Source organism: Boleophthalmus pectinirostris, unplaced genomic scaffold (assembly GCF_026225935.1).
Source record: "Boleophthalmus pectinirostris isolate CB_2022bp ecotype Guang Dong unplaced genomic scaffold, ASM2622593v1 HiC_scaffold_1, whole genome shotgun sequence".
Classification (NCBI taxonomy): domain Eukaryota; kingdom Metazoa; phylum Chordata; class Actinopteri; order Gobiiformes; family Gobiidae; genus Boleophthalmus; species Boleophthalmus pectinirostris.
This window is the reverse complement of record NW_026570970.1, coordinates 15,786,654-15,803,311: the sequence shown is the minus strand read 5'-3', so window position 1 is coordinate 15,803,311 and position 16,658 is coordinate 15,786,654. Positions and strand designations below refer to the sequence as shown.

Genomic DNA, 16,658 nt, shown 5'->3' with positions numbered 1-16,658 from the left:
ATGCGTAATTGTTGTTATAAGTCAGCTCCTTCAAAACATGCACTGTTACGAGCTATTAGAGCAGCAGAAACTCTCCTTATTATGATTGAGGAGATGCGCGTTTCACTTTGTTTGCAGCTTGTTTTGTTGAAAAATGCCTCCAACGCCAACAGTTGGAGGGTTTAATCCCAAAGCGGCTCCATTTTAAAGGTTAATAATCCTTTTAATTAAAGGATAAGTCTGATATTGAACCGAAAATGTAATCGCCAAAGGATTACCACCGAGATGAATATAGCCATAGCAATTAGTCCAATAATTAAGGTTTTAGTGCCGGACGGAGATGGGGGAACTGTACTGATGTGTCATAAAATTCATAGAGTTGTTAGCATGTGTAGAGTGTGTGTGTGTGATTACAGCAGAGCGTGGATGTGCGCTTGGGGTGGTGCAGAAACATGGCGTCCCAGTGGGTAGAGCTACAACAGATGTTCGTGCCCGTGCCTGGCTTTCACTACAGTATGATCGCTCCATCAGTAAGCACATCTGCATTCGGCCAAACAAATGGATAAATAACCAAGACTGCAGAACTATAAATCATCGATGGGAATGGATAGCCTCATGTCTAAGAAAATGTCTACGCTACAAAAATCTTAATATTGGATTTTTGTAATGTTTTATTTCTCTTAGAATTTGTCCCAGATATAACATGTGTTACAGGAGCAGTGACGCGTTTCAAAAGGTAGACACAAAGACAGCAAAAAACTTGAAATTTATTTAATTATAGTCATAAAAAAAATATTAAAGAAGCTATTCCCAATCAACTTAACTTTACGAGCCTCTAGAGAATTTTTAGAGAGTGTTTGTATGATCTTGATGAAAATTTCCTATTAAATTACTTTAAATTCTGACATTATTTCAAGTTCTTTTGACTATTTGACTATAAAATATAATATTGCTATAACAACTGTGCTATTTTTTGGATAAATAAAGTCTTACTGCTTGTGGCTTTGTTCCAAATTGTTTGAGACTTGTAGACAGTTTCCACACCTGCCATAAATGTGAACCTGACTCTGCATCGATGCAACAAACAAACTCATTTGCACCTTATTCTGCCTTTATGTTCTGTTGTTGTGTTACTGCTTTAAGTACCTCAATAGTGCACTAGTTTATGTGTACACTATTTGCACTTGATGAATTAGACTGATACTCTTTGCATTAGCCACACAACTGTTTAAATGCTCTAAATCCTTGTGACAATGACAATAAATAAATCATTGAATCCTGAATCAAATTTTTAAAAAGTATTATTTTTTTCTGTAAAAATGCTTACAATTTCTCAGTTTTAACACCAGTTATGTTCTACTAGGGTCAATTAAGTGACACTTTAAGCATTGTCACACACATTGTTTTCTACATCTTGCTAGAAATGGTCTGGATGGTATTTTCACAACTAGATTTTTTAATCATACTGTGTTTTCATACATTGTTTTCTTCAAATTGTGCGGTTCATCAGACTTTTTCCTGTTTGGATGTCTTCAGGGCTGTGGGAATGGAGACGCTGGCAGCTGCTGATGACCAGTCACAGCGGGGCACTTGTGTCTGTAATTGCGTTTTGTCACCTACAGAGGGTGTTAAGAATCCTTGTTAGAAGCGATGGGGAAAATCTCAGAGCAACAATTATTGTGGGGCAAATTACCAGGTAGGCAATATCTAAGCTGTCAGGAAAGGTTAGGAGGAATGAGGGGAAGAAGATGGACTATTCAGACATTCATCATGGCCGTAGTTGCCACTTCCAAATTGAAAATGGGGAGGGAATGCAGCCTTCATTTTCTCAAAATTTGAATGAGTTAGCCTGGATTATAGCAGTGATTGACAGAGAGGCTGAAGAAATAAATAGCTTGGTAATTTATGGGTGTTCTTGTGTCTTAGATCCATTGCACATATCACTCCTGGGCGTTTTGGCATTAACAGTGCATGATAAACGAGATGTGGATGAATGGGCTTCACCGGAATGCTCTCTACACGTGTGCGAATGTGAATACAGATACATTTACATACTTTATAGGCACGTTTACCCAAGTCATTCAGTTTTATTAGATGGTGTTTAAAATTGGAAAATAAATTAGGAAGATTTCTAAATGTTTACTCACATTTGTAGTCACAGCTGTTGAAAATAGTTGTAGCAGTTTCATTACTATCAGTAGTACAAGTAGTGATTAAGAATCAGGGTTCATGTTTTATCATAACATTATAGGCTGTCCATATTTTTAAAGCTGCATTGTGGGTCCGTTACCTGCTTGTCTCCACGGAGATATGCCTAGAATGTTCCACAGTATGTCCATAAACTTCTGAAACTCCATGGCGTTCCTACTCATAGTAAAGATTAATGTTTTTTAAGATATTTTTGAGCAATAAATAAAACCTGTAGTTGAATAAATGCAAGACAGATTAGTTTAATACCATAATGTGAACAATTAAAACAAAAGCATTAACATCTCCTCGTGCAGCCTCTTCAGAAAAGTTACACAGTGCCTTTAAAATAAGCTGGTGGACAAGTCAGAATTCAATAGTACTGACTGACAATTGTAGAAGAGGCTGTCAAAAATGCTGAATTTGGTCCTGGGTTATGGTTGAAACCAATAAAACCAACCAATTAAGAGGATTGAAAACTACAGGATTAACTACAGGGACCAGGTCGAATGTTGTGAACATAAACCTTCTACTCGAGTACAGTTGTTTTCTGCCTCTGAAAGCCACACATGCAATCTTGCTCCAGACATGATTTGATGGTAGGCTTTCTGTATTGGCACTAACAGGCGTGGTTCCATTGCCACACGAGACTCTGCCTCTCCACCATCTGTCTATTTCAACTCTATATTGCATTCAAACCACATGCTTGGAATGGTAGCTTCCTGGTTTTAATGGGATTTTTGAGGCAATCATAAAACAAATATTCTTGTGTCCTCTAGCTGCTGGGCCGTCTCTCCAACCAAGCGTCCATGTTCATTTGCCTTGTCCTTTGAATCCCATTTATGGTTGGGTATAAATTGAATTATTGAAAAGCTATTGTTTGTTGCGTGAAATCAGTGGAGCAGTAAAGGGGTTAAAGTCAGAGAGTCATAAAAACAATAAGCAAGGCTGAGAAAAAAATCTTCTCCAATCAGGATCGGGTCAATATTTAGCCCCTCACCATATAACAGGATTTAATAGGACATGCTCCATGTGTATTTATAGATTGGAGACATCTGCTGAAAATGGAAAAAGGTTTAGGTAATATTGATTGTAAATTGTAAAAGTTTTATTCACATAGATGACTTAAAGTTTTGTGGGATGCATTTTGGGACATGATCTACTTGGAAAACTAGGACTTGGTGTGACAGGAGAGAAGCTGCTGCCTGTCCTGTGGGTAAAGTGGACAGCCTGGATTCTCCTGCAGCTTGTCACTAAATTATAGTATTTCTTACGTTTAAGAACATTCTGAAATAGCCATCAATTTCACAAATGTCTTTCCTCCATGCCTATATTGAACAGTGGACATAACTGAATACATATACCAAGACTAGAAACACAGAATACTCATTTTTAGTAACTTTATTCCGGTACAATTACTTTATCTTTTGGTGGTGTTCAGAATACGCTGTCTTTTCTAAAATCAAAGGAATACATTGCCTTACTTGATCACACAATTTAAGCTTCAAACTGCACTGTTAGGCCCGAGCCCCGACAGGGCGTAGGGCCTATTGCTTCCGCTCAGCGGAGCGAATGGGAAGGGACGTGCGCATGTCCGAATGCGACAAGACGACATGCAACTATGTCCACGGTCGCCCCCGGCACGAACAGCAGTATCCCAGTAACCCACGCCCAAGGCCTGGCTCATATTTACTACTGCTAAAATGAATGGAAGTCAATGGAAGGCGATGGGTGACCTCGACGAGATGGCGAATGACGAGCGCGTCAGTGCCCGTCACTCACCAATGACCCCACGGTGACGTGGGGAAGGTCGAGAGCTTTCAAAAAACGTATAATATGTTGTTCTAAAGTTTTCGGATATATTGTTTTTGCTCGAATTATTATTATTATTATTATTATTATTATTATTATTCTTCTGCTCTTTGAGCTCTAATTTGACCCCCTAAACACGTTCAAAAACTCACCAAACTTTGCCCAAAATTCAGAAGTGGCGAAAAATTCGATAAAATATAGGTTTCGTGCACGGGCATAAAAAAATGGCGACACAGCGCCACCTCGAAAAGTCAAAATACATTGCGCCTATGGGAGACGTCCCGACGTCAACTTTGTCGTAGAGCCACGAAATTCGGTACACACATTCGTCATGTCAAGACAAACAAAAAATGTTATTATGGCCACGCCCCTGACAAACCAGAAGGCGGCCATCTTGGATTGAAATTTGAGTCCGCATTTTCGTTCACATTGCGTTTGAACGAACTCCTCTGAAGGCGCTTCACCCACAGGGCTGAAAATCACCGTACATCATCTAGACAAGTGGAACATCTAAAGTTAGCTGATTTTTTTTGATAACTGTCACGGTTTACGTGCGGCGAAGCCGCAAAATTTGGTCAAAAATTTTGGCGAATTTCAAGGTGACATTATTTGCTCCTGTTCGCACAGACTTAGTCCGATCGTGCTGAAATTTGAATCACTAATGTGTGATCTCAGTCTGAATATAATACACTATAAAACATATGAAAAAACACTATAGCGCCCCCTACCATAGACATGAAACGTCAACATTATCAGATCTGCACCAAATTTGGGAATTAAATTCTATGCATAATTACGAGCAAAAAAGTATATTATGGACATGGCGAATTTTTCACTGTTGGCCAGCAGGGGCGCTAAAACTCCTCCAAAAAAAAAAAATATATTACACGCACATGCTTAGTCCATCATGCTGAAATTTGAATCACTAATGTGTGATCTCAGTCTGAATATAATACACTATAAAAATATGAAAATGAACACTATAGCGCCCCCTACCATAGGCATGAAACACCAACATTATCGGATCTGCACCAAATTTGGGAATTAAATTCTATGCATGATTACGAGCAAAAAAATATATTATGGACATAGGGAATTTTTCCCTGTTGGCCAGCAGGGGCGCAAACACTCCTCCCAAAAATATTTAAAAATATATTACACGCACATGCTTAGTCCCATCATGCTGAAATTTGAATCACTAATGTGTGATCTCAGTCTGAATATAATACACTATAAAACATATGAAAAGTGAACACTATAGCGCCCCCTACCATAGACATGAAAAGTCAACATAGTCAGATCTGCACCAAATTTGGGAATTAAATTCTATATGCATGATAACGAGCAAAAAATTATATTATGGACATGATACCATTTTCACTGTTGGCCAGCAGGGGCGCAAAGACTCAAAAATTTGGCTCCTATGGGATACGTCCCGGTCAACTTTGTCATAGAGCCATGAAATTCGCTACATACATTTGTCATGTCAAGACAAACAAAAAATGTTATTATGGCCACGCCCCCTGACAAACCAGAAGGCGGCCATCTTGGATTGAAGTTTCAGTCCGCATTTTCGTTCACATTGCGTTTGAACGAACTCCTCTGAAGGCGCTTCACCCACAGGGCTGAAAATCACCGTACATCATCTAGACAAGTGGAACATCTAAAGTTAGCTGATTTTTTTTGATAACTGTCACGGTTTACGTGCGGCGAAGCTGCAAAATTTGGTCAAAGTTTTGGCGAATTTCAAGGTGACATTATTTGCTCCTGTTTCTCAATTTTGAATCAGAATACGTTACTGCAGGAATTCATTATTCTCTAAATAAATACATTTATTATGCTTCCCTTCACTGATATTGTATTAGTCTTTTTTGTAGTACTTTTGAGCAGTCTGAGAATAAAGGTAACAAAGTGGTAGATTGTAACAGATGTGCAAAAGAGTGATTATTGCAAATGTTATTGTAATGGAGCTTTAATAGTGACAGGGGAGTGTCGCTGGAACTTCCTGCTGTGGGGTGAGAGGGCTGACCTCCGAGCTACTCTGCCTCACAGAGACTTGATAGAAGTAACCGTATAGTCATAGTAACAGTAGTAGCAACACTGATGTTTCTGAGGACAATGACAAAGTTAACAGTAGTAGTAGCAGCAGCAGAAGCAGTAGTTGTAGTAGTACTAGTAGTAGTAGTAGCAGCAGCAGAAGCAGTAGTTGTAGTAGCAGTAGTAGTAGTAGTAGTAGCAGTACCAGCAGCAGTAGTAATCACAGTATCAGCACTAGTAATAGTAACAGCAGCAGCAGCAGCAGCAGTAGTAGTAGTAGTAGTTGTAGCAGAAGTAGTAGTAGTAGTTGTAGTAGTAATAGTAGTAGTAATAGTAGTAATAGTAACAGCAGCAGCAGCAGCAGCAGTAGTAGTAGTAGTAGTAGTAGTAGTAGTAGTAGTAGTAGTAGTAGCAGTACCAGCAGCAGTAGTAGTAGTAGTAGTAGTTGTAGTAGTAGTAGCAGTAGTAGTAGTAGTAGTAGTAGTAGTAGTAGTAGTAGTAGTAGTAGTAGTAGTAGTAGTAGTAGCAGTACCAGCAGCAGTAGTAGTAGTAGTAGTAGTAGTAGTAGTAGTAGTAGTAGTAGTAGTAGTAGTAGTAGTAGTAGTAGTAGTAGTAGTAGTAGTAGTAGTAGTAGTAGTAGTAGTAGTAGTAGTAGTAGTAGTAGTAGTAGTAGTAGTAGTAGTAGTAGTAGTAGTAGTAGCAGTACCAGCAGCAGCAGTAGTAGTAGTAGTAGTAGAAGTAGTAGCAGAAGTAGCAGCAGCAGCAGTAGTAGTAGCAATAGTAGTAGTAGCAGTAGCAGCAGTAGTAGTAGTAGTAGTAGTAGTAGTAGTAGTAGTAATAGAAACAGCAGCAGCAGCAGTAGTAGAAGTAGTAGTAGCAGCAGCAGAAGTAGTAGTAGTAGCAGTAGTAGTTGTAGCAGTAGTAGTAGTAGTAGTAGCAGCAGAAGTAGTAGTATTAGTAGTAGTAATAGTAGTAGTAGTAGTAGTAGCAGTAGCAGCAGCAGTAGTAGTAGTAGTAGTAGTAGTAATAGAAACAGCAGCAGCAGCAGTAGTAGAAGTAGTAGTAGCAGCAGCAGCATTCATCAGCAGCAGTAGTAGTAGTAGCAGTAGTAGTTGTAGCAGTAGTAGTAGTAGTAGTAGCAGCAGAAGTAGTAGTATTAGTAGTAGTAGTTGTTGTTGTAGTAGAATGGACCTATTAAAATAAGTTATTTTAATGTCTTTAATGTCTTAGCATAGCCTACATACAGGATGTCATTAGCCTACTTATTCCACTTATTGATTAATAATAGTTGGGTAATATTGTTGTATTTTAAAATGTTATATATTTTCACATGTGTTTTTAAAGGGCCCATATTACTAAATTTTCTGATCTATGTTGTAATATTTCCTCATCAAAAACATACCCTGAGTTGTGTTTCAGTCACACATGTTTAACACAAAATATTTATTTATATCTTTTCTCAAACACAAAATAAAACTATCACTACATGACATCACAAGGTGGAACAGAGCATTTTGAGCTTTGGAGATGTAGACAGGCTAAAAATAAAGAGTTACTCTAATGTGTGAATGAAACAAAACACAAATCTGGGTATGTTTTAATGAGGTAACTGCATTATAACATGGCTCAAATATTGTCTCTTAATGTTACTTTCTTTGTTTTATACAGTGGTCCTTAATGCTTTGGTCTATTCTTCAGCTGAATAAAACTACGAGTACCTGCTGCACATCATATCTGGGCTGTTACATCATTTATGCAGGGCACTGATGAAGCTGTTAGTGACCATCTTGCCTCTGCTCTTGTCACCACATCTCCGCTTAGCCATTTGCAAGCTGTGACCATTGTTGATTCAAGGTGAGCCCCGGTATTATTGCAGCGCAGGCTTGTGTTTTTATTGTTGTTATTTTCAAGAATGGGGGCCCATTTTGTCATTTAATTGAGGCTCATGGGCTACGGCTGCGAAACGGCACACGGGGGAATAAGACGTCAAGCAGCTGAATTTCCACAGCCATTAACTGTTCCACACTCAATTAGAATGCATAGGATCCTGACATCACATAACTTATGGCTCTCTAGGCTGATATAACCCCCGCTATAAAAGCAGCTCAGTTTTGAAGACGCACAGCCAGATACTTACATCCCTTTTGAGCGGCGTTTTAAAGATTTCCATCGCGGAAATCTAAAGCTATGATGTGATAAAATGCTAGTTCGCTTACTGCATGCAGACGATTATTCCTTAAAAATTCACGCCTCCTTTAACCATCAATTAAGGGCACATTCACACAGTGGAGTCCTCATATCTCCGCGTTTAATAAATCACCCACTGGAAACAACAGCCATGTAGGAGGCATGTATGACACAGTTGTAATACAGCATAAATATGAATTATGAAGGAACGCAAATTGAGCCGCTTAATGGAAACTAGGATTTGTTATGCTTCCCGTGGGCCGCCTGGGGAAAGGTGATCCTGACTATCAGAATTATGATGATAGAAATGTACTTTGATGGCTGTTTAATTTTCTTTGGTGATCTCTAGCCACCACTATAACTCACTGGGAGAACAGACAGCTCCTATTTGCCAGGTAATTAATAACACACCGCTGAGGAGAGATTTGGCTATTATTTCTAATACGTAGTGTGATTGTAAAAAGCACCTTTTTCTAACGCCACGATTGGATTCATTTATATCTTGTTATTTTGTGAATGCTTTTCCAAGAGCTTTAATTTGTACAAAGTGAAGGCGAATTTTCAGTACAGACATCAGTAATATAATGCGAAGAGAGAGACGGCTGCTATCCACATGGTTGCCAATTAATTCAAATTCATTGCTGGTATAATTTAGGATAATGCAAAAAGTAGTATTAAGCTTTCATTATTCTCGTTATGACTGGTTGCTCCATTTTAGTTTCTCAGCTAATTTGTCAGACTGTGGAGTAAATTCAGAGGTGGATCTGTTTTGCCTACACTTACACTGGATGCTTGCGTTCATGTTAGCTGAATGAAGTAGATTTATATACAGTTGATGGACAGAACACACATTTCACAAAAAAGTCAAGAGTGTGCCTCCAGATATATTCCAGATTGGGTTATCCAAGCAATAGGATGAGTATTGTTAATAGTAGTAGTACAAATAGTATTAGAAGCAGAAGTGGTAAAGAACAAGATTGGAGATAGAAAAGAGAGATAGAGAGTTGTAATAAAATTTTTCAGGTAAGGCACTGTGACTGCAATTGTGATCTGTTGAAAAACACTATACAAACAACATGTACTTGCTTACTTACCAGTATGTTTTCAGTCATGTATGATAATAATTGTGATCGTTGTCAAATCTAGCCAGCAGCCATATTTGTAGATAAGTTCAAGTAGTTTGTATCATTAGTCAACATTAAAAATAGTGGTCTAATATTAAGATAATAAGTAACTCCAAATTTCTAAGTGAATACTGATAATTGCAGCTGTAGTAGTCAGTGGTGTAATGGTACAAAGTCACAATTGTAAAGTACTGTATTTAAGTACACATTTTAGGTATCTGTACCATAGACTATATAAAGAAGTAGACTAAAAGAGTGTGACGTCACCCACAGTGTTCAGCACAGCTTAAATGAAGCTCGTGATGCCAACGGTTAGAGGAGCGAATCTAGAGCCAGACGCTGTATTAGGAATAGGATTTTTTTCGATGGACAAAATAGCAAAAAAAAAAAACAGGATCACAGAGCGGGTTAATATGAACATTTTAAGACCAAAAGGAGATTCACAAAGGCTCACAACAGCAGTTACAGAAAGAGGCAACAAGATCTTAATATATGTCAATGGGAGACAGAGTCAAATGGAGCTGGAAGAGCCACATGCAAACTTCCTATTGTGAGCCGACTTTTGATAAGCAGAACTGGCACTGCGGGATGAACCGAACGCCGGGTTAAGGCGCCCGATACCGACGCTCATCAGGATATCGGGTTAGCTATGTCCATTTATATATACGGTCTATGATCTATACTTTACTTAAGTACAGTTTGTGTACATTTTAAGTACAGAAGTGGATACTTTTTGCTTCTACTTTACTACATTTCAGAGCAGGTATTCCATATTCTACTGCATTACAATATTGAACAGGACTAATAAGTAAAAGTAGAAGCTAGAAAAAAACTATTGATTCTGTTGTTTCTACTGAACAAAATACAGCACAAATCTTAACAAAATCACTACATTTGAAGCTTTAGGCAGATTTGTTGATTGCCTGTCCTTTTACACAAGCTGATATTAAACGTTTACCTATTGGCTCTTTATAATACTGTGCATTCTTTCACTTAATGTTTTTTTTTTCCTCTTTTTTCTCAACCTCGAGGTGCTGAGTTTTAATAGACTGGCTGCTAATCGTCAAGCACATAACAGGGATTACCAGGCAGCTCCAGCAGAATTAAAGTCAGAGGTTGGCCTATAGATCATGCTGGTTTTTGGCTTTCTTCGTTGGTGGCAAAGCAATAAAGTTAAAATAGGTGCGAGCCGCTGCCATGAAAACAACAAAGCCCCCATCAGCCCCTGCCTTCAAGGTGGAGCCTCCTATAGGTCAAGCGCTGCCATGACTCTCGCCAATATGACAGATTAACGACAACAGGTTGAGCCCTGCACTTTGGGCCGCCCACAATCTCAATTATGTCTGTCTTAATGTACACTGAACAGCCGCCATCGCAGGGCCATGGACAGGGTAAACACACTTGCAGGAAGCAGACTAGTGACAGCATAATAAAGTGCCATGATTGATTCGGGCCTTGCAGTGTGCCAGATCGCTTTATTGTGTGGGAGGAGTGCAGAATGTATAGAGGGTATGAGAGGGGAGTAGATATGATGTTGGATTTTCTTTTGTTGTATTCAATGCTTTATCTAGAATTTTCTATGTTATTAAAGGTACACTGCGTAACTTGTCCACTGGAGAGTCCATCACCATATAGAGACGCCTTTAATTTTTCACAGTATGATGAGCAACAAGCCAATTTACAGATCTGGTTTGTGGAGAGGTGGGCCCACTTACAACAGAATGGGTATTTTTCAAGGTATTGTTTTATAGTAAAAAAAAAAAAAACATCTATGATTAAATAATGAGTAAGTTTAATGCCATACTGTGGTGTATTCCAGTGAAAGCAATCCTCTCAGCATATCTCCATGGACACAACCAAGAGCAGGAGTCTTACCAGAAAAGTTACACAGTGTACCTTTAAGGGATTAAAAAGTGTTACCTTGCTTATATGTCAGCACTCACAAGTTTTTACCTCGAAAAAGGGAGTTAATGCTTAATAATGGGCCCTATAAAAGCAACTAATTGAGCATTCCGGATCTTGCTGAGTTGGGCATCTGCGAGTGACATTGTGCAGCCCCAGGACCTCCACCAGACTGCATTTATTAGCCCTCTGAACTGGGATGTAGGTCGGCCATTAAAAGCAGGAAGGGCCTCTTTCACTAAATATTGTTGTGACAGGCTCATTTTTGACACCCCCAGTTTGTGCGGAGGAGACGCCGTGTGCAGCCCCAAGCACAGCAGCCTTCGAGCAGTTTGGATAATGGATTGCTGCTCAAAAAAGTTAATCCTAGTTTAGAGCGATTTAATTGAGCTCAATAAAATGTAGCCATATGCGCCCCATAAAAATCAACAGCGTTCCATATGAGTGCTAAGTAAACACGCCTCGGATATTAGCGCATGTATAACAAGCCTCATATCCAGAGCTGTGCAATGTAATTTCAGTAATGATTAAAACAAAGCACGCCTTTTCCTCTTGTACACAGTTATTCAAACACTTGGGTGTAGTCAGGACTGACATTTACATAGCCCACAGTCTCAAATGCGTTGCTATTTTAATCTAAATAATTACAGATTTATTGTGTGGTTCTGAAAGAAAGCATTTAACTTGACTTTTACCCTTCTGTTAGGCTTTTCATTATATTTATTTATTATTTGGTTATGACAGAATACAGCTAAACCACCATCAAATGAAATCACCAGACAAAATGGTGAGACATAGAGCTGTAATATTTCAGTAGAGGGCAGCACACCACCATTACAGATTGACTTTTAAATCATATTAATTGCTCTTTTGTGTAGCAGACTGTATCTGCAGTTTGACTGGAGCTTGAAACATACCCCTCTTGTAATGTGCAGTTGCATGCACACCATATACTGTGTGTCTATCAAATCCTTTCTCCATATGCCTCTGTTAACAACCTTCTGTCTGCTACATGCAAATCTGTTAGCTGCGATAATAAAGCTGGCATCCTTGTAATGGACGGAGAGGTCAGGCAGACGCAGCCAGCCTCTCTGAGCATTGGTGGGTTTTACTAAAGTGTCATAAGACATTTGATTGTAAATCTTAGTGACCTTGAAGTCACTGGAGAAAGCACAGATCCGTAAACCAATCATCGCACGGCTGCCCCTGTCAGCCACGCTCCTGTTCACACAGTCACTGCCTGAATTTCCTGATGTTAAACAGAGGGAGAGGGAGGCATAGGCTCTGTAGATGCTCATCACAATAGCACTTTTCAACTTGATCTGAAATTTGGTCAACAGAGGCACTTTTGTGTGTGGACTGTTCTTATTGTATAGCTGAGTATTTCTAAGCACAGGGATACTGCGGTGTTATAGGCTTATCTGACCAAAACTCCGCCTCAGCATTTCTTACTCTACTTCCAACGGCAGCACAAAGATCAGAGTTATTATAGATTTGCAGAAAAATCTGTTTTCTGAATACTAATGTCTTTACATCAGGGCTGAAGAAGAAGACTGCGTGGTATCTGAAATGTTCACCTTCTCTCCCTGTGAGAAAGCTTGAGGGCTTTCTTTGTACACAAAGGTCTATCCTCTTTGACTATTTACCATAAAGAAACTTCACATGGACTTACAAAGCTTTATGCTGGTTGACTAGAACCTGTTGGGAATTGTCACCAATATGGTTATTATTATTATCATCAACATTCACAGCATTTCAGCATTGATGTCAGTGTCTGTTATGTGAGAGCATCTTGATTTTCTTTCATTTCCAGCTTTACTTGAGTCTTCTTGGAGAGAGAACTGCCTGAGGTGATGAGAGGTGTGGACACGTCTGCCCTACAGGCTCTGTTTGCTTGCTCTTGACAAAGAGAAGCAGCTTTGTAGTTTCCTGGAGCATCTAGGGATGGAGATTAGCATGGAGCCATCAGCAACGCTGCAGTCCCTCCCTACCCTGCGTGTGCTGTCAGAGCGCCTCCTCCCTGCTTGTCAGAAGCTCCGACGAAGAGCTGTAAAAACCTTTTCCCCTCTCCTTAACAACTGCAAAACAACACGCACACACCCCAGCCGAGGTGCCTGCTTTTCTGAGGCCTCTGACAGGACGTGCTACAGGCACAAATTGTAATTCATAAAGGTTAAGGGGGTCAATGCCTTTTATTACCAGTCTGAGTGCATCCAGCTTGATGGGGCGGGCATGCAAATGGAATGTCTCAGTGTTGTATGTGGGCTTGGAGACAGGCCGTGCGTGCTCCTGAACCAGAGGAAGTACAGGTGGGTAATGTTCTGCCCAAGCTCCACAGTAGGACCACACAGACGCTGCCCGAGTAATTGGACAGTGTGACAATGACCTCAGGTAGTTAACGGCCACTTTGATATGTGCTCACTGCAATTAATGCATTGTAAATCTTCATGTTTTATTATACGATTAAATCTGACCTATAAGGCTCACTATGTATGACTGCTTGTGCATTCAACACAACAGCCAACTGAAATGTCATGAATAACATTATGTGTATTTCTGCTATTTTATAATGTTTAAATTGGCAAAAAATATGTAATGAGATTTAAAGTGTGCCAGATTACAAAATAAATAAATAAATAATGTATTACTTAAATTTCAACAGTTTCACATTTGAAGCTGCTTCCCTCTGTTTTTCTGCAGTAACTGATTCTGGCAACAAAGAGTATAATCACCTCACGCCCCACTGCTCCCTCTGCTGGATACTTACGGGCATTGCTTTGGTTTTCAGAGTATTATATTCTGCAATTTATTTATATTAATTTTTAATCTGGCAATTAGACAGTTTCAGTTGTGTTCTGGGTGTGATGATATTTAGTCTACTACATTGTTAGTAGTTAGTTTTTAGTAGCAGAAGAGGCCAAAGCAAGGGACCTGCAGGACAGTAGGACAGTTCTCAGAATTAGCCAGTGTGCGGCAGGGACTCTGTACTCATTACCTTTCCATCACAGAGCAGCTGCTGTAGAGTCATTCATCATGATTACAAATCTGGCTGGTGTTGATCCCCTACAGCTCCACCTTCAGCCTGTGGGATGTACTGACGGACCCTGAGCACCACCCCCTATGTGTTATATTCACACCACAACAGGTGACAGAGGTGGACAAGAGCAGAGAGCACAGCTATATCATGAAAGGGGGAAACACATATAACTGAAAAATTACTTCACGTACATTTTTAATTTTAAATATTTTTTCAAGAAAAGTAGGCAGGATCGAAAACACATACACTAAAGCGATTGCTAGGCCTATACTGATAAACTGGGTGTAGGAGGTGTACAGCAAAATATTACATAAAAATATTAGATATATTACTTATATTACCTTGATACTGCTTTTATTTCTCAGTAGATAAATTAAAAGCATAGCATTTGATCAACAACTAATGCAACAGCACCAAATGTATGAAATATATACATAAATTAGCCTACTTCTATTTCTCCCACATTTGCTAGCAACCACTTAGCAATTATAAATTTACTTCACAGGCTGTAAGTTGTAAACTGTCACACTAAATAAAGTTTATCAATTGACCTTTCTTCGTCGTCATCCGGGCGCTTACAGACATCACATAGCGCATGCGCAGTTCGCCTCTGTGGTTCGACCTCTGCAGTCGGTAAGTGCAATGGCAGTTTGAATGAAAGAATTGTATTTACAAATCCTTTCTCATCCGCTCGTTTATCTCCATATTTCATGTCAGCAGTGTTATCAGTGTGTACAGCAGATTTCCGTCTACACACAAATGTCTGTATTTCGTTTGTGGAGCATTTGCACATCGGTTTGACCTCAGTTCTTTTCGGTCTTCTCAGACAGATCCCGGGCTTCAGACTGATTTGACCACAGCGGTACTAACTACCTACACAACAAGATGTATGCCTGCGCAAAGTTTGTCTCCACGCCGGCTTTGGTGAGTTTTTGGGACGTGTATTCCAAGGGTTTTTGCAGGTTGTTGAGTGAATGCGAGTGGGCCTGTGTGAACTTGACTAGCTTCCTGCAAGGGTATCTGCAGAGTAGGCCAGCAGACTAGCCCGCTAAGTAGCTAATGCTAAAATATTCAATGACATGTTCATGGTCATGATGTTCAGCTTTGCAAATACAATGGTGCTGTTCACGTAACCAGCACAGACTCGGGTAATCCTCATGGGCTTGTCTGCTAATTATTAGGAGAGGCAATTTCATTCATTTGTTATGAGCTAGCCAAGGTCAGCATTAGCCATATGAAGCTAACAGTAGCCCATAGCTGAAGTCATTGGGGATGCTGGACATTGGAGATATGCTTTTCTCTAGAGAGGCATGACTGTATATTGTGTGCTAAACTATACTGTGTGTGATGCAGGTCCGTGCTGGATCCCGGGCTCTGTACAGACCCATCTCTGCTTCTGTGCTGTCTCGACCAGATGTCCAAACAGAGGTAAGTCAAGAGCATTTTCTACATGAAAACACCGACTTGAGGATGTGCAGAAAAGCGGCCCCACTGCAATTTTACATTTTTTAAAATATAGGATATTAAAGCCTTTAGAACATTTTTCACTGTTTGCACCTGTCCCCTCTTGCAGAAGAGTGCAGTTGTGCTGCCACAGAGCCCTCTCTCCCAGGTCACACTGAGGAGCTTTCAGACCAGTGCTGTGAGCAGGGACATCGACACCGCAGCCAAGTTTATTGGTGCTGGAGCCGCCACAGTTGGAGTAGCTGGATCTGGAGCTGGTATCGGTACAGTCTTCGGCAGTCTCATTATTGGCTATGCTAGGTTTGTGAAAAGATAAAAAATACAACATTTTAGTTATGCTTTTTATATTTTTTCTAAAATCCTTTTTTTGTTTGTTTGTTTTAGGAACCCATCTTTGAAGCAACAGCTTTTCTCTTATGCCATCCTGGGATTTGCCCTGTCTGAAGCTATGGGACTGTTCTGTTTGATGGTTGCTTTCCTTATCCTGTTTGCAATGTAAAATTATGCTTCCTTTGAATACAGATGTAACTACATATTTTATTGTGGCTACCAATTTGTTCTTTGTTGGTGTCATGAAAATGTACATTTTCAGGTCTTTCAGACACTGTTAAAATAAGCAAACATGTATTGTACAAATGTAAGACATCATGTTATTAAAATACATGTATTTGACTTTTTGACAGTAGCAGCAAGTTTTCTGTTGAACATTCTGCCAGTGGTGCTGCAGTCTTTGGGGCAAGATTTTTCTTAAATCTTGTTCAGCAGAGACTTGTCCTTGATCAGCCTTGTTTCTCCTTTCACCACAGCTTCACCTGCTTGCTTTTTAGGCCCCACTCAAATTCAGTTTCAGTTGCTGTAATTAGGCAGCAGGTTAGTACTTGCTTTTTGTAAATTGCAATAAATCTAGACTATCTAATTAAAGTACACTA

General features: G+C 39.6%; 1 protein-coding gene across 1 annotated transcript; it reads left to right on the top strand.

The window, feature by feature from the left end:
• Window positions 1–14,781: 14,781 nt before the first annotated feature.
• Window positions 14,782–16,401, top strand: atp5mc3a (ATP synthase membrane subunit c locus 3a). The gene is made up of 5 exons (XM_020931857.2): window positions 14,782–14,898; window positions 15,092–15,189; window positions 15,619–15,693; window positions 15,839–16,029; window positions 16,114–16,401. The coding sequence occupies exons 2-5, from the start codon at window positions 15,151–15,153 to the stop codon at window positions 16,226–16,228; spliced, it is 420 nt and encodes a 139-aa protein (XP_020787516.1). The 5' UTR covers window positions 14,782–14,898; window positions 15,092–15,150; the 3' UTR covers window positions 16,229–16,401.
• The last annotated feature ends 257 nt before the right edge of the window (window positions 16,402–16,658 follow it).

Coding starts and splice junctions, on each gene's coding strand:
- atp5mc3a (XM_020931857.2), top strand. CDS start 15,151: ATGTATGCCTGCGCAAAGTTTGTCTCCACGCCGGCTTTG. Junction 15,190..15,618: donor TTGTCTCCACGCCGGCTTTG/GTGAGTTTTTGG, acceptor TGTGTGATGCAG/GTCCGTGCTGGATCCCGGGC. Junction 16,030..16,113: donor CTCATTATTGGCTATGCTAG/GTTTGTGAAAAG, acceptor TGTTTGTTTTAG/GAACCCATCTTTGAAGCAAC.